This window comes from Mercenaria mercenaria, chromosome 12, assembly GCF_021730395.1.
Source record: "Mercenaria mercenaria strain notata chromosome 12, MADL_Memer_1, whole genome shotgun sequence".
NCBI classification, from domain to species: Eukaryota; Metazoa; Mollusca; class Bivalvia; order Venerida; family Veneridae; genus Mercenaria; species Mercenaria mercenaria.
This window is the reverse complement of record NC_069372.1, coordinates 57,515,144-57,537,761: the sequence shown is the minus strand read 5'-3', so window position 1 is coordinate 57,537,761 and position 22,618 is coordinate 57,515,144. Positions and strand designations below refer to the sequence as shown.

The window sequence follows — 22,618 nt, the reverse complement described above, 5'->3', positions numbered from 1 at the left end:
ACAGACGTGGACAAAAAAGCAGCAGTTATTAATGAAATGCCTGTTTATTATTTCACCATACTGCGAAACGAATATACAATGAAGATTTTAATCTGAACCATTATTCAATTTTAATATGCTTTAGCAGAAATATAACAAACTTACAAAGCTCTATATACATAAACATTTTCACATAATACGCGTCTTTTGTCAGAACAAGGGAGGTGACAATATCAACTCAAATAAAATATAAAATTCACATTTACCTCCCTTCTTCAATCTTATTCATGACCTATTCTGTTGGCAAGAAAAGTCAAAATACAACATCGGCCCAAATCTAGCCGGAACAACTAAAACTCATACAGCCCGAAATGTTTCTCCCTAGAAATCAAACTAATAAGGGGTACGAATAAGCCGGGCTCAGACTCCAGTCATATGAAAAAGCATCTACACTCAAAGTATTTCTACACTAAATGCTTGAATACACCAGGATAACTTAGCTTTACACTCATTGGCTATATAGTCAACGTCTAAACAACCCCATATATTTATTATTCTTTACAATATTACTTAAAAATACACCAGTCATGTCTTTCGACTATCTTAGATAAATTATCAGCTCTGACAGTCTCATTCTTGGGTAACTTGAATAAAATCTGCTGAACAAAAAAAAACAACAAAAAACAACAAAAAAAACCAAACAAACAAATAAAAAAAAACAACAACAACAATTACTGCTAAACCTGGCAAAATCTGATTCCGTTTAACACTTTCAAACAACATTACCTACGCCGGTATTGCCATTCAGTGAGCAATTTCACTCTATGACAAATCAACACATCACGCTCTGTAAACAGCACAAAGCTCTCTCCACGTTGAGAACTTAATACCCTCATCGGCGTCCAAGTACCATGTACAATTCCTGTGTATCAACCTCATACCCAGCAAAACATGTACTACTGGCTTCTTGAACAAAGAGTCCAATTATTAAGAATTCTTTTATTAAATGATTCCAGACTATATATGCCCTGAAAATGAATACTGTTCTCTGCCTTTTCCCCCAGTTTAACGTACGGATTCCAGGAGTTTGATTTAACTACGTCTATGTTGACACTTTTTGGTGTAATCTGAAGCACTGTTCTTACAACAACATTCATAGATATAAAGTGAAAGAAACACTGGCCATTTGACCATTGTAAATTTTAACAGAGACAGATAAATTAACAGGCAAGCAAGTGGGGCGCCGCCCAAGGACGGCCGGCAATCAAAATTATGGTATGAAGAAATTTACATCCCAAGCGAGTTTCGTGAATGAATATCTCAGTATATTACCTAATAAAATGTGTCCACTTCAATTTTGACGTCATGCATCTGACATGTTTATAAAAAATAATCTATCTATGCATAAACAGTATGAGAGAAATCACCTAGAAATGCAAAGAAGTTTTTGGCAAGGAATCAAAACACTCTTTCAAGGTATTTCTTTTAAATAATTGTCGCAACGATGAAAAAGTTTCAATTAAAAAAATGCTTTTATAAAGAAAATAGGTATACTTTGAAAAAGAGTTTCCAAAGAAATATATTCTAAGGGCAAGAAATTAAATTAAAGGACTAATTTATTTTTCGCCTTTTAAGGATTAGACTTAAAAGACAAATTGTTGCTAATGGCTTCTCAACCACAGGCAAATTTTATACTCCACATTAAAGATTGACGAAATTAGTTGCCAGCAGCTCTAAAAAGATCTATCGTAAGAATTCGTTCTACTCATTAAAGATAGTATAAACATAACACAGTTCAAATACCTTTATATTTGCTAATATTTAGCTCAAAGAATTTACTATAAAATGCTTTGTCAATTAATGTAGGTCCTTTGGGGTTAAAGTCAATTCTTTTTCCTTTACTATTAGTTTGATTTATTTCTCAATAAAGCATACCAGGCTTTTTCATTTTCCTTACCTGATATTTTTGCGCAAGGAGGAAAAAATATCTATTGAGATTTTGATATCGTCAAAACTTAAGCAATGTAGACAAATTTCATTACCGGATAATTTAACACAAGAATTTTAAGAGATCGTCTTCCTATAATTTCTGTACACGATAGGCAAATACAAAATTTGCTGGAATACATGAAAGCCCTATGCAAATTTTCCTCAGTGCACCATTGCCGGAGTTATAAACACACTTTTATTATAAAAATACATGTATTGTGTTTCCATATGCATAACTGAAGTAACGTCTAGATTATTATATGGTAGACAATAGTACAAACATAGCCTAAGAAAAGATAACAAGGAAGATCATTGAAACCATAGATGCGCGCAGACCAACAAAAACTGGCAAATTCTTGATAGCTGTATACTTAGGAAAATGTGCAGTTGGAAATCAGATAACTTTGTGTTATTTCTATACTTACATGGACCATATGGATAGGGGATAGTGCTTTATTCCAAAATTTGACAATGATGATCAAGCTTGAGATGTTTTTGCCGGAGTTACTGCTTGTGTTGGAATATCGTTTCATGGCAGTATGGAGACTCGAATCTTCAACAAATGAACTGAATTGATCTCTAAATGCTGTACAGAAAAGTTTTATTAAATTTTTTACAGTTTTGGAAAATTTGTGGCCAGAATGTGCCGTTTGTCTCAATATGATCTGGCTTAATATTTGAAACTTAATCAATATATCGTATTTAACTAGGCTAAGCTTAAAACTACAAAATGCAAATTAAGTAAATCCCAAGGAATGTATTTCACACTCTGTAAGAGCGTATCGGGAGGTGCACTATAAAACAATGTAATGACTTAAAATTGATCTTTTGAACAATAGAAAGAAACTAGGCTAATTAATCACTCCTGCATAAAAACTTTTTGTTTTCATTGATCCACTCATGCGTTAATGGGAGAAATATCGTGTATTAACAGGGCAATTTTTTAAATGCTGTGTCAGGGCCGGATATTTATTCCCGCATCGTTGTATAATCTTTTTCGGTTTGAGTTTTAGGAAACAGGTCGTCGATAACCGTGAATATATTGAATCGCGTATAACTTATATGACAGTTTATTTTAGGAATCGTATCAACGATATTTGGAAGAATCAATCAGTATAATTTCATTTGGTATTTCACACAATTCGTAAAAATCTTGGAAGCAGGGCGACACATCTAAAACGATTCTTAATATGTAATATTATTTTTAATTCAAACATGGCTCGATTTGATTTCCAGTTAAACAAAGATCTGTATATTCTGCGATAAACAACGTTTGACGCGCGGGCCGGTAAGAGAGCATTATGACGTCAATTATGACTTCAAATTGCCGCATGACGTCCAATACATTACTCCTCGGGTAAATGAAGTTATGAAAAATATGGTTAATGGCACGTTTTAAATAACGAGAATCGGAATAATCAAAATAATTAGTTTCAAACTATGAAAATATGCTTTTGTTAGTGTTGTTGATTTGTGCTCCCCGTTTATGAATATTCAAAACATGTTGTCCGTTTCGAAGAACAACATAATGGTAATTAAAATTTGTACCTGGAACTTAAAGTCATCACAATTTATATAGTGAAAACAATACTTTTTGCGCATTAACGTCTGCAGAAGCCATATATATAAGTGTATTATCCCTATATAATTAAAAAATTTCCCGTCTTGGTTTCAGACATTAATATAAAGATCTCAAATCGAACTTCTGTTGCTCTGAAATAGAGAATAATAGGTGAGTTCCGTAGATGAGAAAGTTTATCTGGCGAGGTGGAGGAGGTTATCGGGTGAGCCGAAGGCGAACCTGATAACGTCCGGAGCCGAGCCAGATAAACTTTCTCCATCTTAGGCACTAACCTATTATTCTATTTATCTTGTCATTACTTCATTTTCCGATATTTGGCAATTTATTTTACAAAAATAAGTGTGCGACAACCGCTTTAATGACATCATATTCGTAATGACGTCACTTATATAATGAGGTGATTACTGGCAAAATCGCAATAACTTCTTCGTTTTTGAATAAAAACTCATTATTTGACCACTCATTTTCTTAGTTCGGACATTTCCAACACAATGATGATGGTTTCGTTGCAAAATTTCTTATGACAACAATATCGATCATAAGGTCACATGATCAACTGACCGTATATCACTGGTCACATGATCAACTGACGGTATATCAAGAAAGATATACGGCACCCTGATATCGGGTCGAAAATACTGCAAGTGACAGGATAAATACAGATCTTTGAACATATACGTATTGTTGTTAGTATGTTTAGATATAAGAATAACACCTCTCATAAAAAGATGTCATGACATTTTGGGACAATATTTGTCTCGGTGGTATAAACTTTACGCTGTGCCTTTGTAAATATATGTAAAAATTTGTGTAACATCGAAGTAGTAGATTCTAGCAATATATGTTGTAAAGCATTTCTTTAGACCTGAAATGCTTATGATAATTAATAGATTTACACAGAAACTTTATATGTTTATGATATAATCCTTCCCGACTAGTGACTAAACACACTTGCCCTTAACCTCTGTGGGTTCGAGTCCAGCAAGAAACGTCATATGAGAAAGTCATTCAGAAATGCAGACTGGGAGTTTTCCTGATGCAATTCCAATCATGCAATAATGTCTGTAGGGGTACATCGGGTCTTCCTCCGATGCTTAAGCTATAACATGAAGTGTGATTCAGGGTGCGACATACCTTCTTTTAAATGAGGCATTGTACGGTTAGAGTTGTTATATAACCTTGAATACTTCTTTCATAATAATATATTGTGTATCCAATTTCTATTCTAGCTTGTGTACGTCTGGTTGCAGGTAGAAAGGCGCGAAATTTGCTAGACGTCACGTGATGTCGACGTTTCTTGGTGGTTTATAAGAACATACTGCTAATAATTCTTATTTAAAATGGGCCTGGCTATGTGTTACAACTCTCGGAAGATTGTTTATTTTATATAAAACATAAAGCACATTTATTTACTACTGTACAGCCTATAAATTATATTTCGAGATATCATATGCCATTTCGTGAAATAATACGTTTACGAAAATTGCAAATATTGAATACCTTTAAAATGTTTCTCTGGTTTTGATAATAATCTTAATTTCTTTGTGGTGTTAGGTAAGCGCTTGGCTGCAACGATCTCATTTGATATTGTTTGCATTTAATTTATCATGTAGTTATATATACGTAAAAAAAATTTGGTACCAAAGCTTAGAATGTCAAAATATTACTTTATATCACTTTGTCTTTCTGCTACTCTGTCATCTGCAAGATAACAATTCATTTTCATATTTTGTGTTATTCTTGGTAAAAGAAACCCTTATGGAAATACTGAATTTGTTTCCCTTTATTGTGTTATACGTGGTAATCGTTAATACACAACACAAACGTGCATTGTCGTTATTCTAACATTAAAAAAACATGATACGAAGATTAAATATATTGTTTTCATATGTGATGATTTAACGATTATGGTACAATTTTTAATTCCGATTCTGTTGTTCTTGGAAACGGTAAACAACCCTACCATAAGCACGTTTTGAAGGTTTTTATACGATTATTTCATTTCTCGTTAGCACAAACATAACATTACCTATAATGTTGCATATTACTTAAAATTTCGGGAAAAAGGAACACAATTTCAAGAACAATAATTTGACATTCGAGTTATTTTTATTACGAACACTTATTTAGTGTATGGATTAGTACGACAAGCTAGCTTAAGTAAAAGTATACCGACTGACACTTCCCAAAATCATTGCTATGATTCCCCAAAACATACAACTTACACGCGATTAAATACATTCTCAGTTATCCGCAAAAACTGAACCAACGCTCAGTCCAAAAGGGAGTAAACAAAGGGAAGAAGCTAGTAAGCACTTTTTTGGCTCTGTAGGGGAGAGAGTTGTGCGTTTGGTTTTGGTAATTGATACAGCAAAACATACCATGGATTAGACAACATATTTTTTCTACAAAATAAGAGCTTATTATGGAAGGAACAAGACGCAGATATACCAGATGTCCATCTGTCATGATCTGAGCACTAATAATACGTCTCTGGCAAAGTATTTCAAAAATAGAAACCATGCATTAACAGCACGTGAACTGCCTTGTTTGTATACGATTTTTCTCCCGTTAATACGTGAGCGGATCTTGTGGAAAAAGTAGTTTTTATGCGAGAATGTATTTTGCTAGGTTATTGCCTAGATGTTGCTTATATCGTCAAAGTGAAATTTACCCAGATCTTGCTATGAATATATGCATAAATCTATAATGCTTTCAGTAACATAGCAGAGATGTTAAGTATGTACGTCATAGTTTATAAAGTAGCAAATCAAAAATATATGTACTAGAAATAATACACCAATGAATGCATTCATGTTCCGAGTTTTCCTACGGAAAATGGTTTCCCCCAAGAAATGTTCCTTGGCCGAATATGCAGTTTCTCTTTCATAATTAACGTTTTTCATAGTGTGTATGGTAAAACAGGGGTATAAAGTTAAGTTTCTACATGTTCTTTCTGTGAAATTCTTTATTAGATATATTGCTGCAAGGAAGAAACCAATTACCATTAGAAGATGGAATTTCCGCAATAAATTTGTGAACTACGTCATCTATGGATACATCATCACTTGAAAAGCCTATAAGAACTATAACCACATACATAAATGCTTTCATTTCCTCCAGGTGATATCCAAGCAGTGGTTTGCTTTGACATATATTCCTTTTGAAGAGTTTCTGATCTGCGTTTCTCGCCGCTACTGCCATTTGAGGTATTCCTCGCATATGCTTAAGTGGGGTTAAAAATTTAGTTTTCTAATAAGTTTGTTAATGGTAATATTCAATCTCTTTAAGAAAATCATCAATGCATATATGTGCAGGAAAAGCTCAAGAAATAGAGAGAACGTCATCAATGGTAGTAGCCAATTAGAAAAACAACTACAAGCACACCTATAAATGCATTCATATCTAGCAGGTTTTTCCAAAATGAAGTTTCCTTCATGAAATGTTCCTTATATACGCTCTCTGTTTCCATATTTATGTTCTTTACTGTGACCGCTTTCTGGGGTACTCCGCACACTTGGTAAAGGAGAGTTATGAATTTTAATTGCTTTGTTGGTCCTTGATCTTCGCCAGTTTCTATGGCCTCGCCTGTCAAAATCATAATATCAAGATAAAGTGCGTGAATATGAGAGTCAAGAGATTTAATAACAAATCTTCTACCGCAGCAGTTGCACGTGACAAAACTACTAATAACACATTTCAGATTCTTGACTTACTTTCAGAAAACTAATTTTCATAGCATAAAAATAAACAAGTGACCGAGTATTACCGTGGCAATACAGAAGTCACCTACGGGTGAAAAACTTTGTTAGTGTTTGTCCCTTTTGGTTGTTGGCAACAGTGTTAGGACTAAAATTGCTTCAAGGTATTTAGGAGCTAAGAAAAAACCTACTTTTACTTAAATTTTAATAATGACCATGACCTACAAACTTAGATCATGTACGCGACACATTGTCTTATCATGGGGAACATTTGTATACAGTATTGGGATAATTCATCAATGTACATAAAAGTTATGGAGTAGAAACAATTTTCCTTGACCTTTGATAGTGACAATGACCTATGGCTGACAAACCTACATCATGTGTTGATACATTGTCTCAACATGGGGAGCGTTTGTATACAGCACTAAAATAATCTATCAATGCATATAAAAGTGATGGAGCGGAAACAATTTTTACTTGACCGACAACCATGGGTCATGTTCGCAGCACAACGTCTAAACATGGTTAACATTTCTGTATAGTAAAAAACTTCTTCAGTGCAATTAAAAGGAGCAAAAATAAATTTTCACTTGACCTTAAACAGTGAATTTAACCTTTAACCGACAAGCATGGATCATATCTTGGTACACTGCCTCATCATGGGGAGCGTTTGTATATAACACTTAGATAATCCATCCACGCATATAAAAGTTATGGAGTGGAAATAAGTTTTACTTGACCTTCAATAGTAACCTTGAACCTTGAAGTATAACCTACAAGCATAATCATGTATGTGCATAATCTATATAATGCCCCTATTCACATACCATGTTAAATGAACATAGAATAATTTTGGAGTAATTGCAGGATCAAGATTTGCGGACGAACAGACAGACGTGCGAAAGGACGGAAGGCATTCCTTTAGTCCCATCCGGCATTTCACCAGTAGGAGCCTAATGTACCAATAAAACCTAAAATAACAAATAAGGCGTCCTAAAACGGACATAAAACAAGACAACATTTTATCAAAACGACCGTCTTAACATCAAATTTATGTCTTAAAAGGACTTTACGAAACTCAAATACTATAGTAAATACCTTGCTCAAAACTCACGACATTATTCTCTGGCAAAACATCATTTTCATTTTCTTCGATATCATTCCTTCGTGTCCACCACGTCAAACCCTTTACAACAGGGACATATAAGATTAAGTGACACAATGAATGTATGTATATACATTTGCCTTTTTTTATTCTGCAGGTTAAATGATTACTTCAAGTTAGTAATTCATAATTCTTTCAGGATAAATCAATTGAATGATTGCACAGACTTCTCCAATAATTGCAAAACAAAAGCAAGCAAAAGTATTTGCGACTACAATATAATTCTTTATTTATGTAATTTAAATGAGTCATTTTTCCAACTCTGTATCCTTAAAAAGCTCCAGACAAGGAGTATATAGTTCACTAAATGTTCATCAGAACTACTTTTGATCAGTTAATTTATGAATGTATGTACTTGCAATACGTACCTGAATTTTGTTGCTTGACGTTGTGAAGTAACTTATAATAACAATCGACAGGCTTGTGATGACAAAAGAAAGAATTCCAAAATATGTGAAATGCACTTTATAAAGAACTGCTGGACGGGTTTCTGGTTCATCACACCCGGGAGCTGGCATCGAGAAATCTAAAACCATTCTGATGATACCACATAAATGCCCTATTGCCAGGGACCAAAATGCGGCCTATAAAGAAATGCTTCTATCATACCACATTTATATAGCACCCTTTTATGTTTACATGCACAGTAAACGTGTTTTGCAAAATTCATTCAAAACATACAAACGATTACGAATTCAAGACACAAAGCTCAGCCACTTATAAGCTAAAGATGAATATATAAATAATGTAAATTCTAAGAATACAAAATGATATAGATACCAAACATTAATATACTTAAAGGCTAGCTATGAAAGATTATAAATGACAAAGAACTCAATTTCTAATTAGTTTAATGTTTTTGGTGTAAACAAACATGATATGTGATTTAGGTAGTAAATTTATCATGTTTACAACGCAAAATCAAAACATCTTACAATTTGGATTATTGCTCACTTTGAGTTTCTGATAAAATTAAGTAATTTTATCCTTTGCACCAATCAATCAAGTAACTTCCACGTAGCACGTGTAACGTAATTATTATTTACCAGCCATAATCCAGTCTAAAACAGTGAAATTTGCAAACACTAAACATTCAACCGTGGCAGCGACCCCCCGGGTTCGATTCCCTATTGCGACTTATATTTGTAGTAAATCATGTTTTCTTATTATTTTATATTAGATTCGTACTGTTTCCAGCAGTATCGGCATAGACTGAATGCTGAGGACTTAAATCTGACACCTGCTGTGGTCTTGGCAGGAAATAAGTTGTTCCCTCCACTGTAGCCGAGGACTTTCATCTATTATATACGTTAAATAACCTTTGTTAATGATTAATGGTGTCTAATACATATAGATAATATATAGATAATACGATACAAAATGTACGTACCTGTTCGGACATACGATGCCAGAAAATGGCAAATATAAACAGAGGTCCTAAAGGAACTCCTAGATATCCTTGAACAGCTTGGATGTATATAAACAGTTGTCCACTTTTCGATGACTTGACGAGGGGGATCCATAAAATACTTAATGCACACAACAGAAGTATGAACACTCTGTAAACGGATAACATCTACCGTTTGCTACAATTTACCTTAAACTCAGCATTTTGACTCAGCTGTCTCGATAAACATATAAAGATACGGCGAACGGTTATTTGTGTATTACTAACAGGAGCAATAAAACAAGTGTCTTACTATGCGCATTGTCATATTTCAACAGGTGGCTGATGACGCTACTCTATATGTCAGCACGTGTTGTGCAGCGAATTAGACTCTCCTTAGTGTCCCAAAGATGCTTAAAATGATACACAAAACCCTCTATACTGTGTAAATAATACTATCATTCTTCCTCTACGTTATAAACAATACAAACATTCATATATCATATTCAAATAAAAAATTTTACAGAACATCCCTATTTCAGAACCAGTTTTAGAATATTACAAAGAAATAATTCTGGGCCTTTACGGAATCGGATACTGTTTTGTTCATTCCTTTTAATTAGCATGCAATCATCGGCTGGTCCTCTTAGCTTACCAGAAAGAGCCCAGATCTATTTTCTTTGGTGTCGTGAGCTCGGTGCTCGAGAAAATGTGTTTGTTCTCCAATGCGATTTCATAGAAGATTATGTTTACGAATAATGTTTGCTCCACCTCGGATTTAGTAAGCAGATACTTGCGGGTTACTATTGCTGCAGAATCCAGGAACGTTGGTAAGGATGTCTGCCGTCACATGGCTGAAATACTGTTGGAAAACGGCGCAATACACAAAAACAAACAAAATCCAGATTGTCAGTCACTGTTCTCTTTTCATTATGTTCATTTAACATGATGTAAGAAATTCATCCTTACCGTCCCACAATTAGCAGTTCCCTCTCTGATGCTCTTTTCCGAATCCTTGGCCAAATATCCATTGTAAAGAGGGTACTTGAACTATTGAATATTGACGTAAGTGAGCTCATTATAGCTGATAGCATTACTGCTACTAAAAGTCCACGTAGGCCTGTAAATGAAACTATTTTCCTTACGCTGGAATAAAAGTTGATGACACGTCTTTATATATGCTATGGAAAATGCATTTCTATTCTTTCTCAAGTTCCAGACAAGTCAAGCAAATGCCGTATAAAAGATATTAACAAAAAATAACCAGGAACCCGGTATTCCTCCCAGGAAAAACTGAAAAACATTTACCCTTCACACCTATAAATAGAGTTTGCCCGCTGTTATAATGTGTTTTATAAACGTTTAAACATGACTTCCAAATAAAGTTGTTATTACAGAAAAACAGCAGAAACGCAATCTAAGGATGTACGAGCGGTTTTTTTTTTTAGGATATCCCCCATTTTGAAAAATGTTTTTTTCGAAATTTCTTTCTAACAAAATTTATGCCAAAAATTAATGTTAAATAATTAAAATATGGCTAATAATGTACCATTTGACCAACCAGATTCAACAAGTTACGAAAAAATGTTCAACCTCATTTTTGGCTGGAATTTCCCTAAAATTGATGTACGATGGGGTAGGGGTCGTTAATTTCAAATATCAGGTTTGGGTCTGATATTTTTCTGACTGATATATATATAGCACTTTATTTTATCTCGGAAGTATAAATTAAAACAAAAAGAACTAAAAATATCGAAATTCATCAGTTTTTAAAGATTTTTTCTAAATATATCTCTTAGATGTATGATGACCCCAACAGTTTTTCTTTTCCATTTTGAAGCATTTTTTTCTGTCATTGAAGCAGCAAAATATTTTTTAAAATCTTAACGGCAGATTTTTTGATATATTTAAATACTTTTTTCCATTGAAAAACAGTGGATGGGATAACTGTGCCAAAATTAAAGAGAATTGTTGGTGACATTTATTTTTATATAATACTAATTTCATTTTGTATTCGTAATAACCTGTAAGAGCTGAAATCCCTATAACATTAAGTGGGATATCATATGTGTTATAAAATACCCCCTTTTTCAATTTTTCAATTAAGTTCAGAAATGCGTTATCAGTGGACGAAGAAAATGCCCTATGAAATAAAAACGAGAGCGGTGCTTTTTCTGCCCTTATTTTTCTTATAAACTAATATTCTTCAAGCTCATAGAGTATGAAAATTTCTTAACGGTAGAAAAAATTTGATCCTACATACTTACACGAAATTTCATTCAATTTGATGGATTATTCAGTGTATAATTTTGATAAATGTGCAACAGATCACTTTAATGTATTGTTCACCTGTTGGTAAAAGTTCCAGGACCAGCTTTGGATATGCTATGTTTGAACACCCAACAGGATTACCACAATGCTTTATACACTCTTCTGGCACCACACATGCCACAGCATCTGTTTACAAATTGAAAATGTATGATTTCATTTCATCATAGTTGTATTTTTGTATGAATTTACCTAACATGCACTAGGTAATGTGTATTTATTTCGTGTGATAAAAGGACATGCAGGTACCTGTATTCCATATATTTATAAATATACCGAAATTACTAACAAAGAAAGTAAGAAACAATAATGTAATAACAGAGGAGATACAAAAAACTTCTTTATAATATACAATACATTAAAATCAAGATATAAAGCAATACCCGGATATAAAATTCTGCTGATCATGCCGGGCATTATCATGATAAACATAGGGAGTATTTTAAGGTAGCCGGACACCAGCGACCCAGCTTTGGCATGTGGCAATGTCTTGGCGGCTAATGATCTCTGTACTATCACCTGCCAATATAAAGAATTGATAAGGCTTAGCTGAACCAACATACGTATGTATAACAAAAACCATAAAAGAGGTAATGATGTTACTTACGTTGTGAACTTAAAAAAAAGTTAATTTCATAATTATAACATAGCAAGCACCAACGAGTAAACGTTTCAAGCGAATGGTCTACCTATAATTATTTTTTAACTCGCGTTTAGTTTAAATGTATGTTTCGTAATGTTCAAAAGAATTATGTCAATTTCGATGAAATTTCCTTCAGAAAAATATATGTAAACATTATTAGCAATGACGGAGTTAGGTTAAACCTAATGTATCTGTATGAGATAATTGAGAGTGACATACATGAGCCTATAACAAGCCTTGCCTTACTGGTTACTTGCTGGCAAAACTATAAAAAGCATGTTATCAAGTGGTTTATCTGAACTATATCTGAAAAATCTAGAACATGAGGTTACTTGAATTTAGTAGAATTTTTACCTGGTCACAACAAAAATACCACAAACATCCAAATAATATATGGAGTGTTGTTCCTAACCAAGGTATATCAGATGTCACTGGATGACGTAATATATGAAAAGCATCTTCTCTCGGCAGACCGCATGTACTGTTTGTGTCACGAACGGCTGTTGTTGCATTCATGTACATTGGATAAAAATTTGCAAATCCACCGATTTCTTTAAAACCTTGAAATAATCAAATATGTTTACTGTTTGACTCACCTTCTCCGTAACAGGATTTTTGTGTATGTCTTTTATAACTGTTTAATGAACTTACTGCTCTTTTCAAAATTCTACGGAACTGAAAAGGATGGTAATACAATTATTTAAGTTAAAAAAAAATATTAATTAGTTTTGATTTATCATAAAAAATTATATGCATGATGTTGGTATGGTATTTTCGATTGTTAATTTCAGTAATTATGCACATCTAATTTTAATTTTGTTTGCTGATTAGTCCAAGTAATGATAACAAATATTCGAAATTGTCATGAGACCATACTTTTATACAAGATTTTATCCTGCGAATTGAAAAAACAAAAAATGACTAATGCTGTGTGGAGAATTATTTAAGAGTGATGAAACGGTTAATATATATTTGGTCTTGAAACTTAAAGTAAATCATTGCAAAAACATCCCTATTAAACAAATGTTCATTCATACTGACAACATTTCCGTGTATCGTTTTAAAGATTATATTTGAAAATATTAACAGTAACATCTATGTTAACATAAAATCAACATGCGTGTCAATAGCTTAAGATTTAAAACAATACACACCTAATACCTGTATAGCTGAAATTTATTTTAAAGAAATAACTCTTATAATGGCATTTAATTGTGAGTGAACTTTTATAAACACATAAGTCAAATTCCTTTGATGAGGACTTTTTTACAATCCCCATCCATCCATCCATCCATCTGTCTTCGAACATTATTTAACTACTCTTTCGGATATGATTAACAGACGCACAGTCATTGCAAGAGCGTTTTACAAATATATTGACATTGAGAAGTCATTATATATCATAGAAACATCTACTTTTACGACTACTTAACTGAGCTCCACCATCAATAAAAAGCTGATAAGGAAAGGACCTGTGGCAATTTCAGTTATGAGGCTTTTACCCGTTTCAGATTGCATTCATGTTGAACAAATCAAGACTCTATCACACATTACTAGGTTAAGCTGAGTAGTTCCTTTGAAATGTGGAACGGAAGCCAATTAAAAAGTTTCCACTTGGACCTAGAGCATGCGCAATATTGCATGTTCTTTCTGTGCATCGAAGTGTAGTTCGAAAACTGACCAATATCAAACGAAAATCTCTACATATCTATCTTTACACGATATTTAACACAGTCATAGCCAATCTATGTGAAAGTGCTATTGCATGGCACTACATTCTCTGATGTTGGATATGAGTTACATAAATAAATATCACTCAAACAAATCTAACTCAAATGTTTACAATTTGAAACGGATAATATCTGCAAGGAAAAGTCGACAGCATCTTTCCTTAACACCACTTTTGGTAGTTCAGCTAGAGTTTAGTAGCCATCTAATTAGTATGTCATTTTATCATTTTACATAAATACGAATTTCCATATCTAATCAGGGCAGTTAAAGTAAGTTTCTTTGTTGCAATCAATACAGTTTCAAAACAATCACCTTTTTCAAAGTATGTAGGCAATTACTTAATACTGGACACTTACTAAACATTTTACACCCATTTACCACCCTACGAAAGGTATATCAAACTTGATAATAACAACAAATACAAGAACAATAATAGTGATAATACAAATAATACAATACTGGCTGTCTGTCATGTAAGGGGTATAAATATAAAATTGCATGTGAACGGACATATATAGAAAACCAAATAATAATGTTACTTACTCAGTACAGTCAGAACGATAGAGCCAATCAGCATAATTCCTGTCTGAAAGGTGTCTGTGTATATGACGGCGGCCAAACCACCTTTAACAGTGAGAAAAAAAAGGTAACATACTAGTTAAAGTTTCGACAAGTTTGTTTTTCCTACCTAAACTGTGCTACATAAAATACAAAATATAGCTTTGCCCTTTCCTTACAGGAACATAAATGATTTGAGCCGCGCCATGAGAAAACCATCATAGTGCGTTTGCAGTCAGCATGGATCCAGACCAGCCGGCGCTTTCGCGCAGTCTGGTCTGGATCCATGCTGTTTGCTAACGGTTTCTCGAATTGCAATAGTCTTTGAAAGCGAACAGCATGAATCCTGGCCAGACTACGCGGATGCACAGACTAGTCTGGATCCATGCTGATCGCAAACGCACTATGTTGGTTTTCTCAGAGCACGGCTGATTTAGAATGAATCGCTTTTTAAATAAGCTTACACTGACTCCGTTCCTTAGTGCTGATCATCAAACACGTCATAAGCTAGACTGAAGCACATAATTTCATTCTAAATTCTCCAATATGCACTACAATGGAACTGAAAACAATTTACAAGGATATAAATGCTTGATCTCTGGTAAGAATGAGACGGCGAATGCCATATTGGAACAAGTTGTTTATTCTACGTAGATTTTTTATATTGTGTTAGAGGAAGACACCATTTGCACTTCCCTGTAGCGTTTCAGACATGAGCAAATGGATTCAACGATAGAAACAACGACCGTCAAGAACACAGATCGATGGCTTCCTCATAGACACAGTCCTATACACTAAACGAGATTTCGAGCCCACGTCGAAGTCTTCACCTTAACCACCACCTTAACCAATCGATAATAAATACCAACACTCTATATAGAGGAGATATTTATATTTGAGTATAACAGTATGAATTGGGGACTAAATTAGATTGTTATCGTAGCTAAACTACCTACAGTTAAATTACATATATTGAACAAGTCTCATACGTTGTATCAAAGCTCATGTTTACTCGAATTTAAAATGTTTTCACCTCTACATACACAGCCAACAGTTCCTGGGCAAAATATTATTACGTTAATTTTGAGGTTAGGTAAAACTTACCAAGAATTGTAAAAATGCCGGTAACTACAAGCAAAACAGCCACTGACAAGTACATATTCCAACCCATAGACAATTGGATAAAAAGAGCACCAGCAAATATGCTGACCTGCAAAAGAAGCAATCTGACACCAAAATGTATACATGAGACGCACCATGAGAAAGCCAACATAGTGCATGTGCGACCAGCAAGTATCCTGACCAGCCTATGCATCCGCGCAATCTGGTCAGGATCAATGCTGTTCGCTAACGGTTTCTCTAATTATGGTCGCACATGCACTATGTTGGTTTTCTCATGGCGCGGCACATTTCGTATAGCTGTAATTCAGTTTCACAGCAATAATGTCGAACAGAACTTTTGCTTTGATCTATAGGCAATTAAAAACAGAAGAAATCGTGCTAATATTGATTCAGTTTGGATACGCTGTGGACTGTGGACGTTTGTTCGAGTTAAGCTAATATCGAACCTCTCAGAAAGTGATAATGATCTCAATATTTTAGTGATTCACCATTATACTAAACATATATAAAAGAAATTACCGCAAGTTTAGTCACAATATACAGAATCACAGCAAGCACACTCAGGTAGATTCGTATTCTTTGCCCTCCAAATCGTTTAGTCATATATTCTGGCATTGTGTACACCTATTAACAATGTGAAATCGAAATAGAGAGACATCGAATAACACTGAGGTTAAAATAAATCAAAATATTAAGTTGTAACTCGTGAGTAACTCATTACTTTGATGATCGATTACTGACATAATGTTATACTTTGATCGATTTGATGATTGTGTGTTTAATATAAGAGCCTTCCGTGCCTTGTTATACTATATACTATCACAACAGGGAGTAAAATATGTCTCCTGAAGGTTTCTAACAAATACAATCAATATCTGGACATAAAAAAGATTATAGCCATACAACCCTTTTTATAATAAAAGCAAAATGCTTCAAAAATTGAATGCATGGATGTATATATAATGTACGTGCATACTTCACAGACAGAGGCAAAAAAAAAATAATAATAAAGGAATACAGTGGCGCATCACCTTTAACGGGATGTGGCAAAACACCATCTGGAGGTTTAAACTGGCTATTTAAGACACAGACTCTAATAATATTTTTTCTATGTTTTGTATAGAAATAAGCTTATTACAATATTAAATAACTTCTACTTAGTATTAATTCTATAGAAAATTCGGCACTGCTTTATAGCAAACCTGACTTACCCCTGCAGCAACATAAACTGGCACAAATATCCATGCTAGAACAATTAGCAATGGCATTGCCTGGAAAGACAAACGTATGAAACACAAATATGCACAGCATGCATTTAGTTATTAATAATTAAATGAGTAGCTTTCAAACGTAAACTTATTCATCAAAAAAAATATAATAAAAAGTATATGTCAGTCATTTTAAATTAAGAAATCAGCCAAGCGCAGCTTTCTATACTTGTTTAAAATATTATGTAATGCATTGTAATGGTATAGCATTTCACACAGTAGATATTAAAGTATTTGTTGTCTATGCAAATTCTCGTTATTTCAATATTACCAGCCATTCATAAAGAACAATTGAATATCCACTGGCTGCCCCTGTTCCTGCCAGGCCAATGAAATGTTCACTTCCAATATTGCTAGAGAACAACGATGCCCCAACCTAAAGAAGATGATTTGATTAAACAATATATATCTTTGCTCCTGCTATGAAACGGCACTGCGAAGTACATATTTAACTTAAATATAATTATCTCAACTCACTTAACTCTTCCTCATTTTAAAATAGACCACACTACGTACAAACGCAAAACGTTATGTTTGACAGTCCCTACTTTTGAAAGCATTTATAACGTTTTAGCGATTTCATTAGAGTATTGAGTTTACTGGTTCAGTGTAAGGAACGAATCTGTATCGTATAGAAGTGAAACCTGTAGCCAAGCTTCTTTCGACAATGTGTCATATTTTCAATGAATTTATTCATTAACCTGTTTACAAGTTATACTTTTACCCAGTCTACAGAAATGTTACAAAAGAACGCATGTACTTACTGGGATCCATGACATTGAACGTCCGGCTAGAAAATAACTCCTTACTGTCCCTCTGTTTGGTCGGCACAAACTCTATGGATGAAAATAATCAATCACGAGACGTAGTCCGCAGTATGTATTTACTTTTCATACATATTGGCAATATTATATGTATACCTATAGCAAATGAATCAATGAAATAATATAATTAACTATTTAACTATTTAACTAATTTCAATTGGATGCCATCTTTGAACTTTTCTGATATATATCCGAACATCGTTAGATATACATTTAGTACTATGGAATCATTTCATTTCTTGCGGATGAAATTTCTTGTAGACAAACGGTTATGAATTCAAGGATGTCAAATTCTAAAGATAAAATAAAAAGGTTTTTTTTTTTTTTTTTTTTTTTTTTTTGGTTGCATTTAGGTTCGTTGAAAACATGCAACCACGATATCTACAAAGATTAATCCATTACTTATATTGATGATTTCACCGTAGTTGGTTTAATCGCATATATAAAACAAAATGTTTTGAGATAATTGTGTGTTTATATACTAGTAATCATAGTGTTCAAGAGATCTACGGCAAAATGGAATAGTCACATGCACACAACTGCGATCACAATGGCTATAGAAAGATTTATAAAGAAACTATAAAGAGTAGTTTCCGCTTTGTAATTGTGTGTATTCAGATTTCTATTCCAAAGAAGAGTTTTTTTTACCCATATTCCAACAAGCAAAACAAGAACAAAATAAACAACAACAACAGCGATGTCTCCCCAGTGAGTTATCCGTCGTGTCTCCATTTCTCAATTGTCTGGCACCCTTGATATAAAATATAATCCAGTATATTAATTTAGTCTGAAGTCTACCAGTTTCCTATCAGATTCTTAGATACAAACATATCAGTTATAATAACATAAGCCCCAAACCAAACTTGAAAACTAGATCACAAGATAACGTTAAGATGATAAGTAAAGTATGTCAATCTATGAGATTACAAGCGCTGTCGGCATAGTGGAATGACCTGCCGGTTTATACTTGCCTAACATTGGAGATTAAAGGTTAGAATCGTTATAATTTAACTTAAATTCGATAGACTGTCTCGTTAATATTGAGAGTTATTCAGCACTCTATTAATGATCTTAAAAGCAAATGGTCTGTTTCACATAACGTCCTAGATCTATCTTCAGAGTTTATGACATTGTGTTGTTATTATTGTAAAAGTTATTAGACTATTGGCGCCATGATTGCGCGAAGAAACAGTTCAATCATATTTAATATAATAAATTTAACAAAAAAGAACACATAAGAATGGAAATAATTTATAGCAAAACAGTGCTTTCACTATTTATACACGATGGTCGGTTATACCTCGGGCGTAATAATTTCACGAGGGCGCAACAAAACTTTTTGTTGGAAATGCACTCCTTTACAGATACATGAAATGTCTACGTTATGTACCACAGACGAATTTAAAATAAAGAAAATGTCCAAATCGCCCATACTTCTACGTCATCAATCTCACAAATTGTTGACATAAACCCGTGACATAAAAAAATTGTTCATGATGAAACCCGTAAGAAAACATAATACCCGGTATTAGGTGTACGTTTCTTTTTCTATATTCAGTTCAATGGTAGGCTCTTATTTGAGGCCGAATAACACTACAGGCTCATTTCGAAAATCAACCCCTTAGTGATTGTCCCATAATTTTTCGCATACCCACATACTATAGTACGGGCTAAATCAGGTTCATACTGAACCTCGTATACTATTTTTCCAAACGAAACATGATTTTACTTAAGCTGTTGCATTAGATCTGGTGCATCATACAATAACCGTCCTGAAACCCATGACAATTTGCTCAAAAATCCGTTCTAAAGGTTCATCCGTATCCACTTCTTCGCATGACCCCTGTGACATCCCTAAGAGCGGCTATGATGGCGCCTTACCTCAAATATGTTGGATCGCTGTATTTCGTATCAATCAGCTATAATGATGCCATGCCACCAATTTATAGTGTGAGCAAATGAAGAACAAACTCTTTTCCATAATTTTACTTGATACATAATATGTGATTACAAATGTATAATACTAAGCATTGATGTTTTAGAAAAACATTTCTAGATGAGAATATATATTTATTGAATGAAAACTATTTTAAAAAATGTACTTGTTAAGTTTAGGTGACCTTTTTGTTCTAATGTGGTATAATCAGCATCACTTGTTGAAATCTCTACAAATTTTAAAATCTATTTCATTTTGTTGCGGTTCGATACTTAGGTTAAATACACGATAGACGTTAAGGCCTAACTACGACTCCAGGCAATACGAGTTCAGGCTCCGCGTCTCGCTAATAAGATGTCCTTAAATTTGTGTTTTGTACAGTAAAAACATGTCTGTAAGAAGTTCTCTTTTATATCCTGAACTGTCCTCCAGCTACAACCACTTAAATTTCTCAAAAGGAATCAGCTGTACTGACAACAGCACTTAAAGGTCTAGATTGACTACTATATAAGTGTCCCTCACCCCCCCCCCCCCCCCCACCCACATCCCAAATCCAGTATACAACTCCCATCTTATCTGCTGTTTATCAGCAGTTATATAATAGCAACTGATTAGAGGGCAATTAGCACAGCAGGGACCCCAACTAGACCATGAAGATGTGTGCAGTGGAGTTTAGAGAAATTAATCTTTCTTCAGTAAATGTGGAATGATAATAATAATAATTATTATTTTGATATAATGTAGATGATAACTATTACTTTAAATTAATGTTATAATAATGATAATAATAATATTATTATTATTATTATCATCATTATTATTATTATTATGATTAGTATATTATTATCATTATTATTATTATCATATTACATATAGGATGATAAAAGATACAGTAATAATATTGAAAAAAATAATGATAGTAAAACACAAGTATAGTGAAAACTTCCTGAGTTCTTTGTGCTGACAAACAATATTTTTTTATTTGGAAATTGATTTTCATGTATTCATGTAATCAACATTATTTGAATATAAAATTATTGTGTTCCATCTATACTCAATTTTCATTTTCAGTATGTTGCCAAAAGGGACTTTTTTCATGCTTTGCTTTGTAACTTTGAAATTCACATTCTGCTTTCAGTTCAGATAAAATTAATGTTATTTACAGTATTCTGCAAGCTTTAGATGAGTGAAAGTCACATTTTTCAGAAATATCAAAATTCTCCAGTCAGAATTTGAAAAAAAATAAAAGCTTGCACGTTTCTTTAGTAAGTTTCGTGTTATTTCATTATTGTGAAAATAAGTTTCTTATTATTTTATTATTGTGTTTGATCAACAAATATTTTTCTTTACATAGAAATGCCAAAAAAAAACTAGTATAACTTTAAAAGTTATTAACTATTCATTAATTTAAAATAAATTACATCGTTTCCCCTTCTCACTAATAGATACACTTGTAAGGTAGACTGACTCTCCAATAAACAATGGCCCTTGTTTATTGGAGCCATACTGTGATGGTCATTAGCCCCCAACTGTGCTGGTGAAGACAAAAATCCCTTGACCCACTGCCAAAATCTAGGCCTTTAAGAAATTTAGAGACACATAATTAAAATTACTTGACAAGAAAGCCGTGATTCTTAGAGCTTTCCTCTTCCAGTTAGAGAACAAGTCGAAAGATTTCTTGTGGCCAGAAGTTATACAGACCAGAAATTGTTTTGGATGTATGTTTGACCACTCAGCCTAAAAAGTAACTTATGGGTGAATACTGTACTTGTTTGATTGTTTTCCGGAAAATTACGGACATTGACGAAAAAAGAATTTATTTACAAAATAAAAACAATAGTTAATTGCTGTTCATTAACAATATCTATAACAGTATCCAAACCTGATTCTTTACTACTTTTGATATATTGTTGCCTGAAAATTATCTTTGCCAGCTATATTGCAAAAATATGGCGATCCATAAATGCGATAAGCCAATCTCATATCGATAAAACAAATCACGTGAAAACACCCATGAGCTACACTACTTGTTGCTTTCCTATCTAACCTGCGACATGGAACAAATAAGAATAGGATACCAACTTCAAATGTACATTACAAGGAAGTTTAATAAATTATAGAATTGAAAGTATCTGTTCTTACAAGGAGTGTACCATAGTTAATGCAGCAAACATATTATCTTTAATATCATATGTATTATCAAACATTTTTACTACTTAAGATGTAGCCAGAAATAAGGAAGATGTTACTATACAGATGATAATTGTTCGTTTCAGTATAAAATCAAAATATATTTCACTAAGTGTTGATGAAATCCATGTGCAATGTAAATCATGGTGTTCAAAAGAGAAATATATTATCAATTTTACACTGAAACAAACAAATAGTACTTTCATGTTACG

At 33.3% G+C, this 22,618-nt stretch overlaps 1 protein-coding gene across 1 annotated transcript; it reads right to left on the bottom strand.

The window, feature by feature from the left end:
* Nucleotides 1-4,040: 4,040 nt before the first annotated feature.
* On the bottom strand, nt 4,041-19,135 carry LOC123534989 (sodium/glucose cotransporter 4-like). Its single transcript, XM_045317493.2, has 15 exons — nt 18,929-19,135; nt 18,221-18,292; nt 17,728-17,832; nt 17,400-17,459; nt 16,708-16,812; nt 16,171-16,276; nt 15,052-15,132; nt 13,132-13,337; nt 12,518-12,653; nt 12,156-12,263; nt 10,776-10,926; nt 9,810-9,978; nt 8,788-9,003; nt 8,353-8,440; nt 4,041-7,138 (listed from the first exon to the last, which is right to left on the bottom strand). The coding sequence occupies exons 1-15, from the start codon at nt 19,010-19,012 to the stop codon at nt 6,897-6,899; spliced, it is 1,929 nt and encodes a 642-aa protein (XP_045173428.2). The 5' UTR covers nt 19,013-19,135; the 3' UTR covers nt 4,041-6,896.
* Between the last annotated feature and the right edge of the window lie 3,483 nt (nt 19,136-22,618).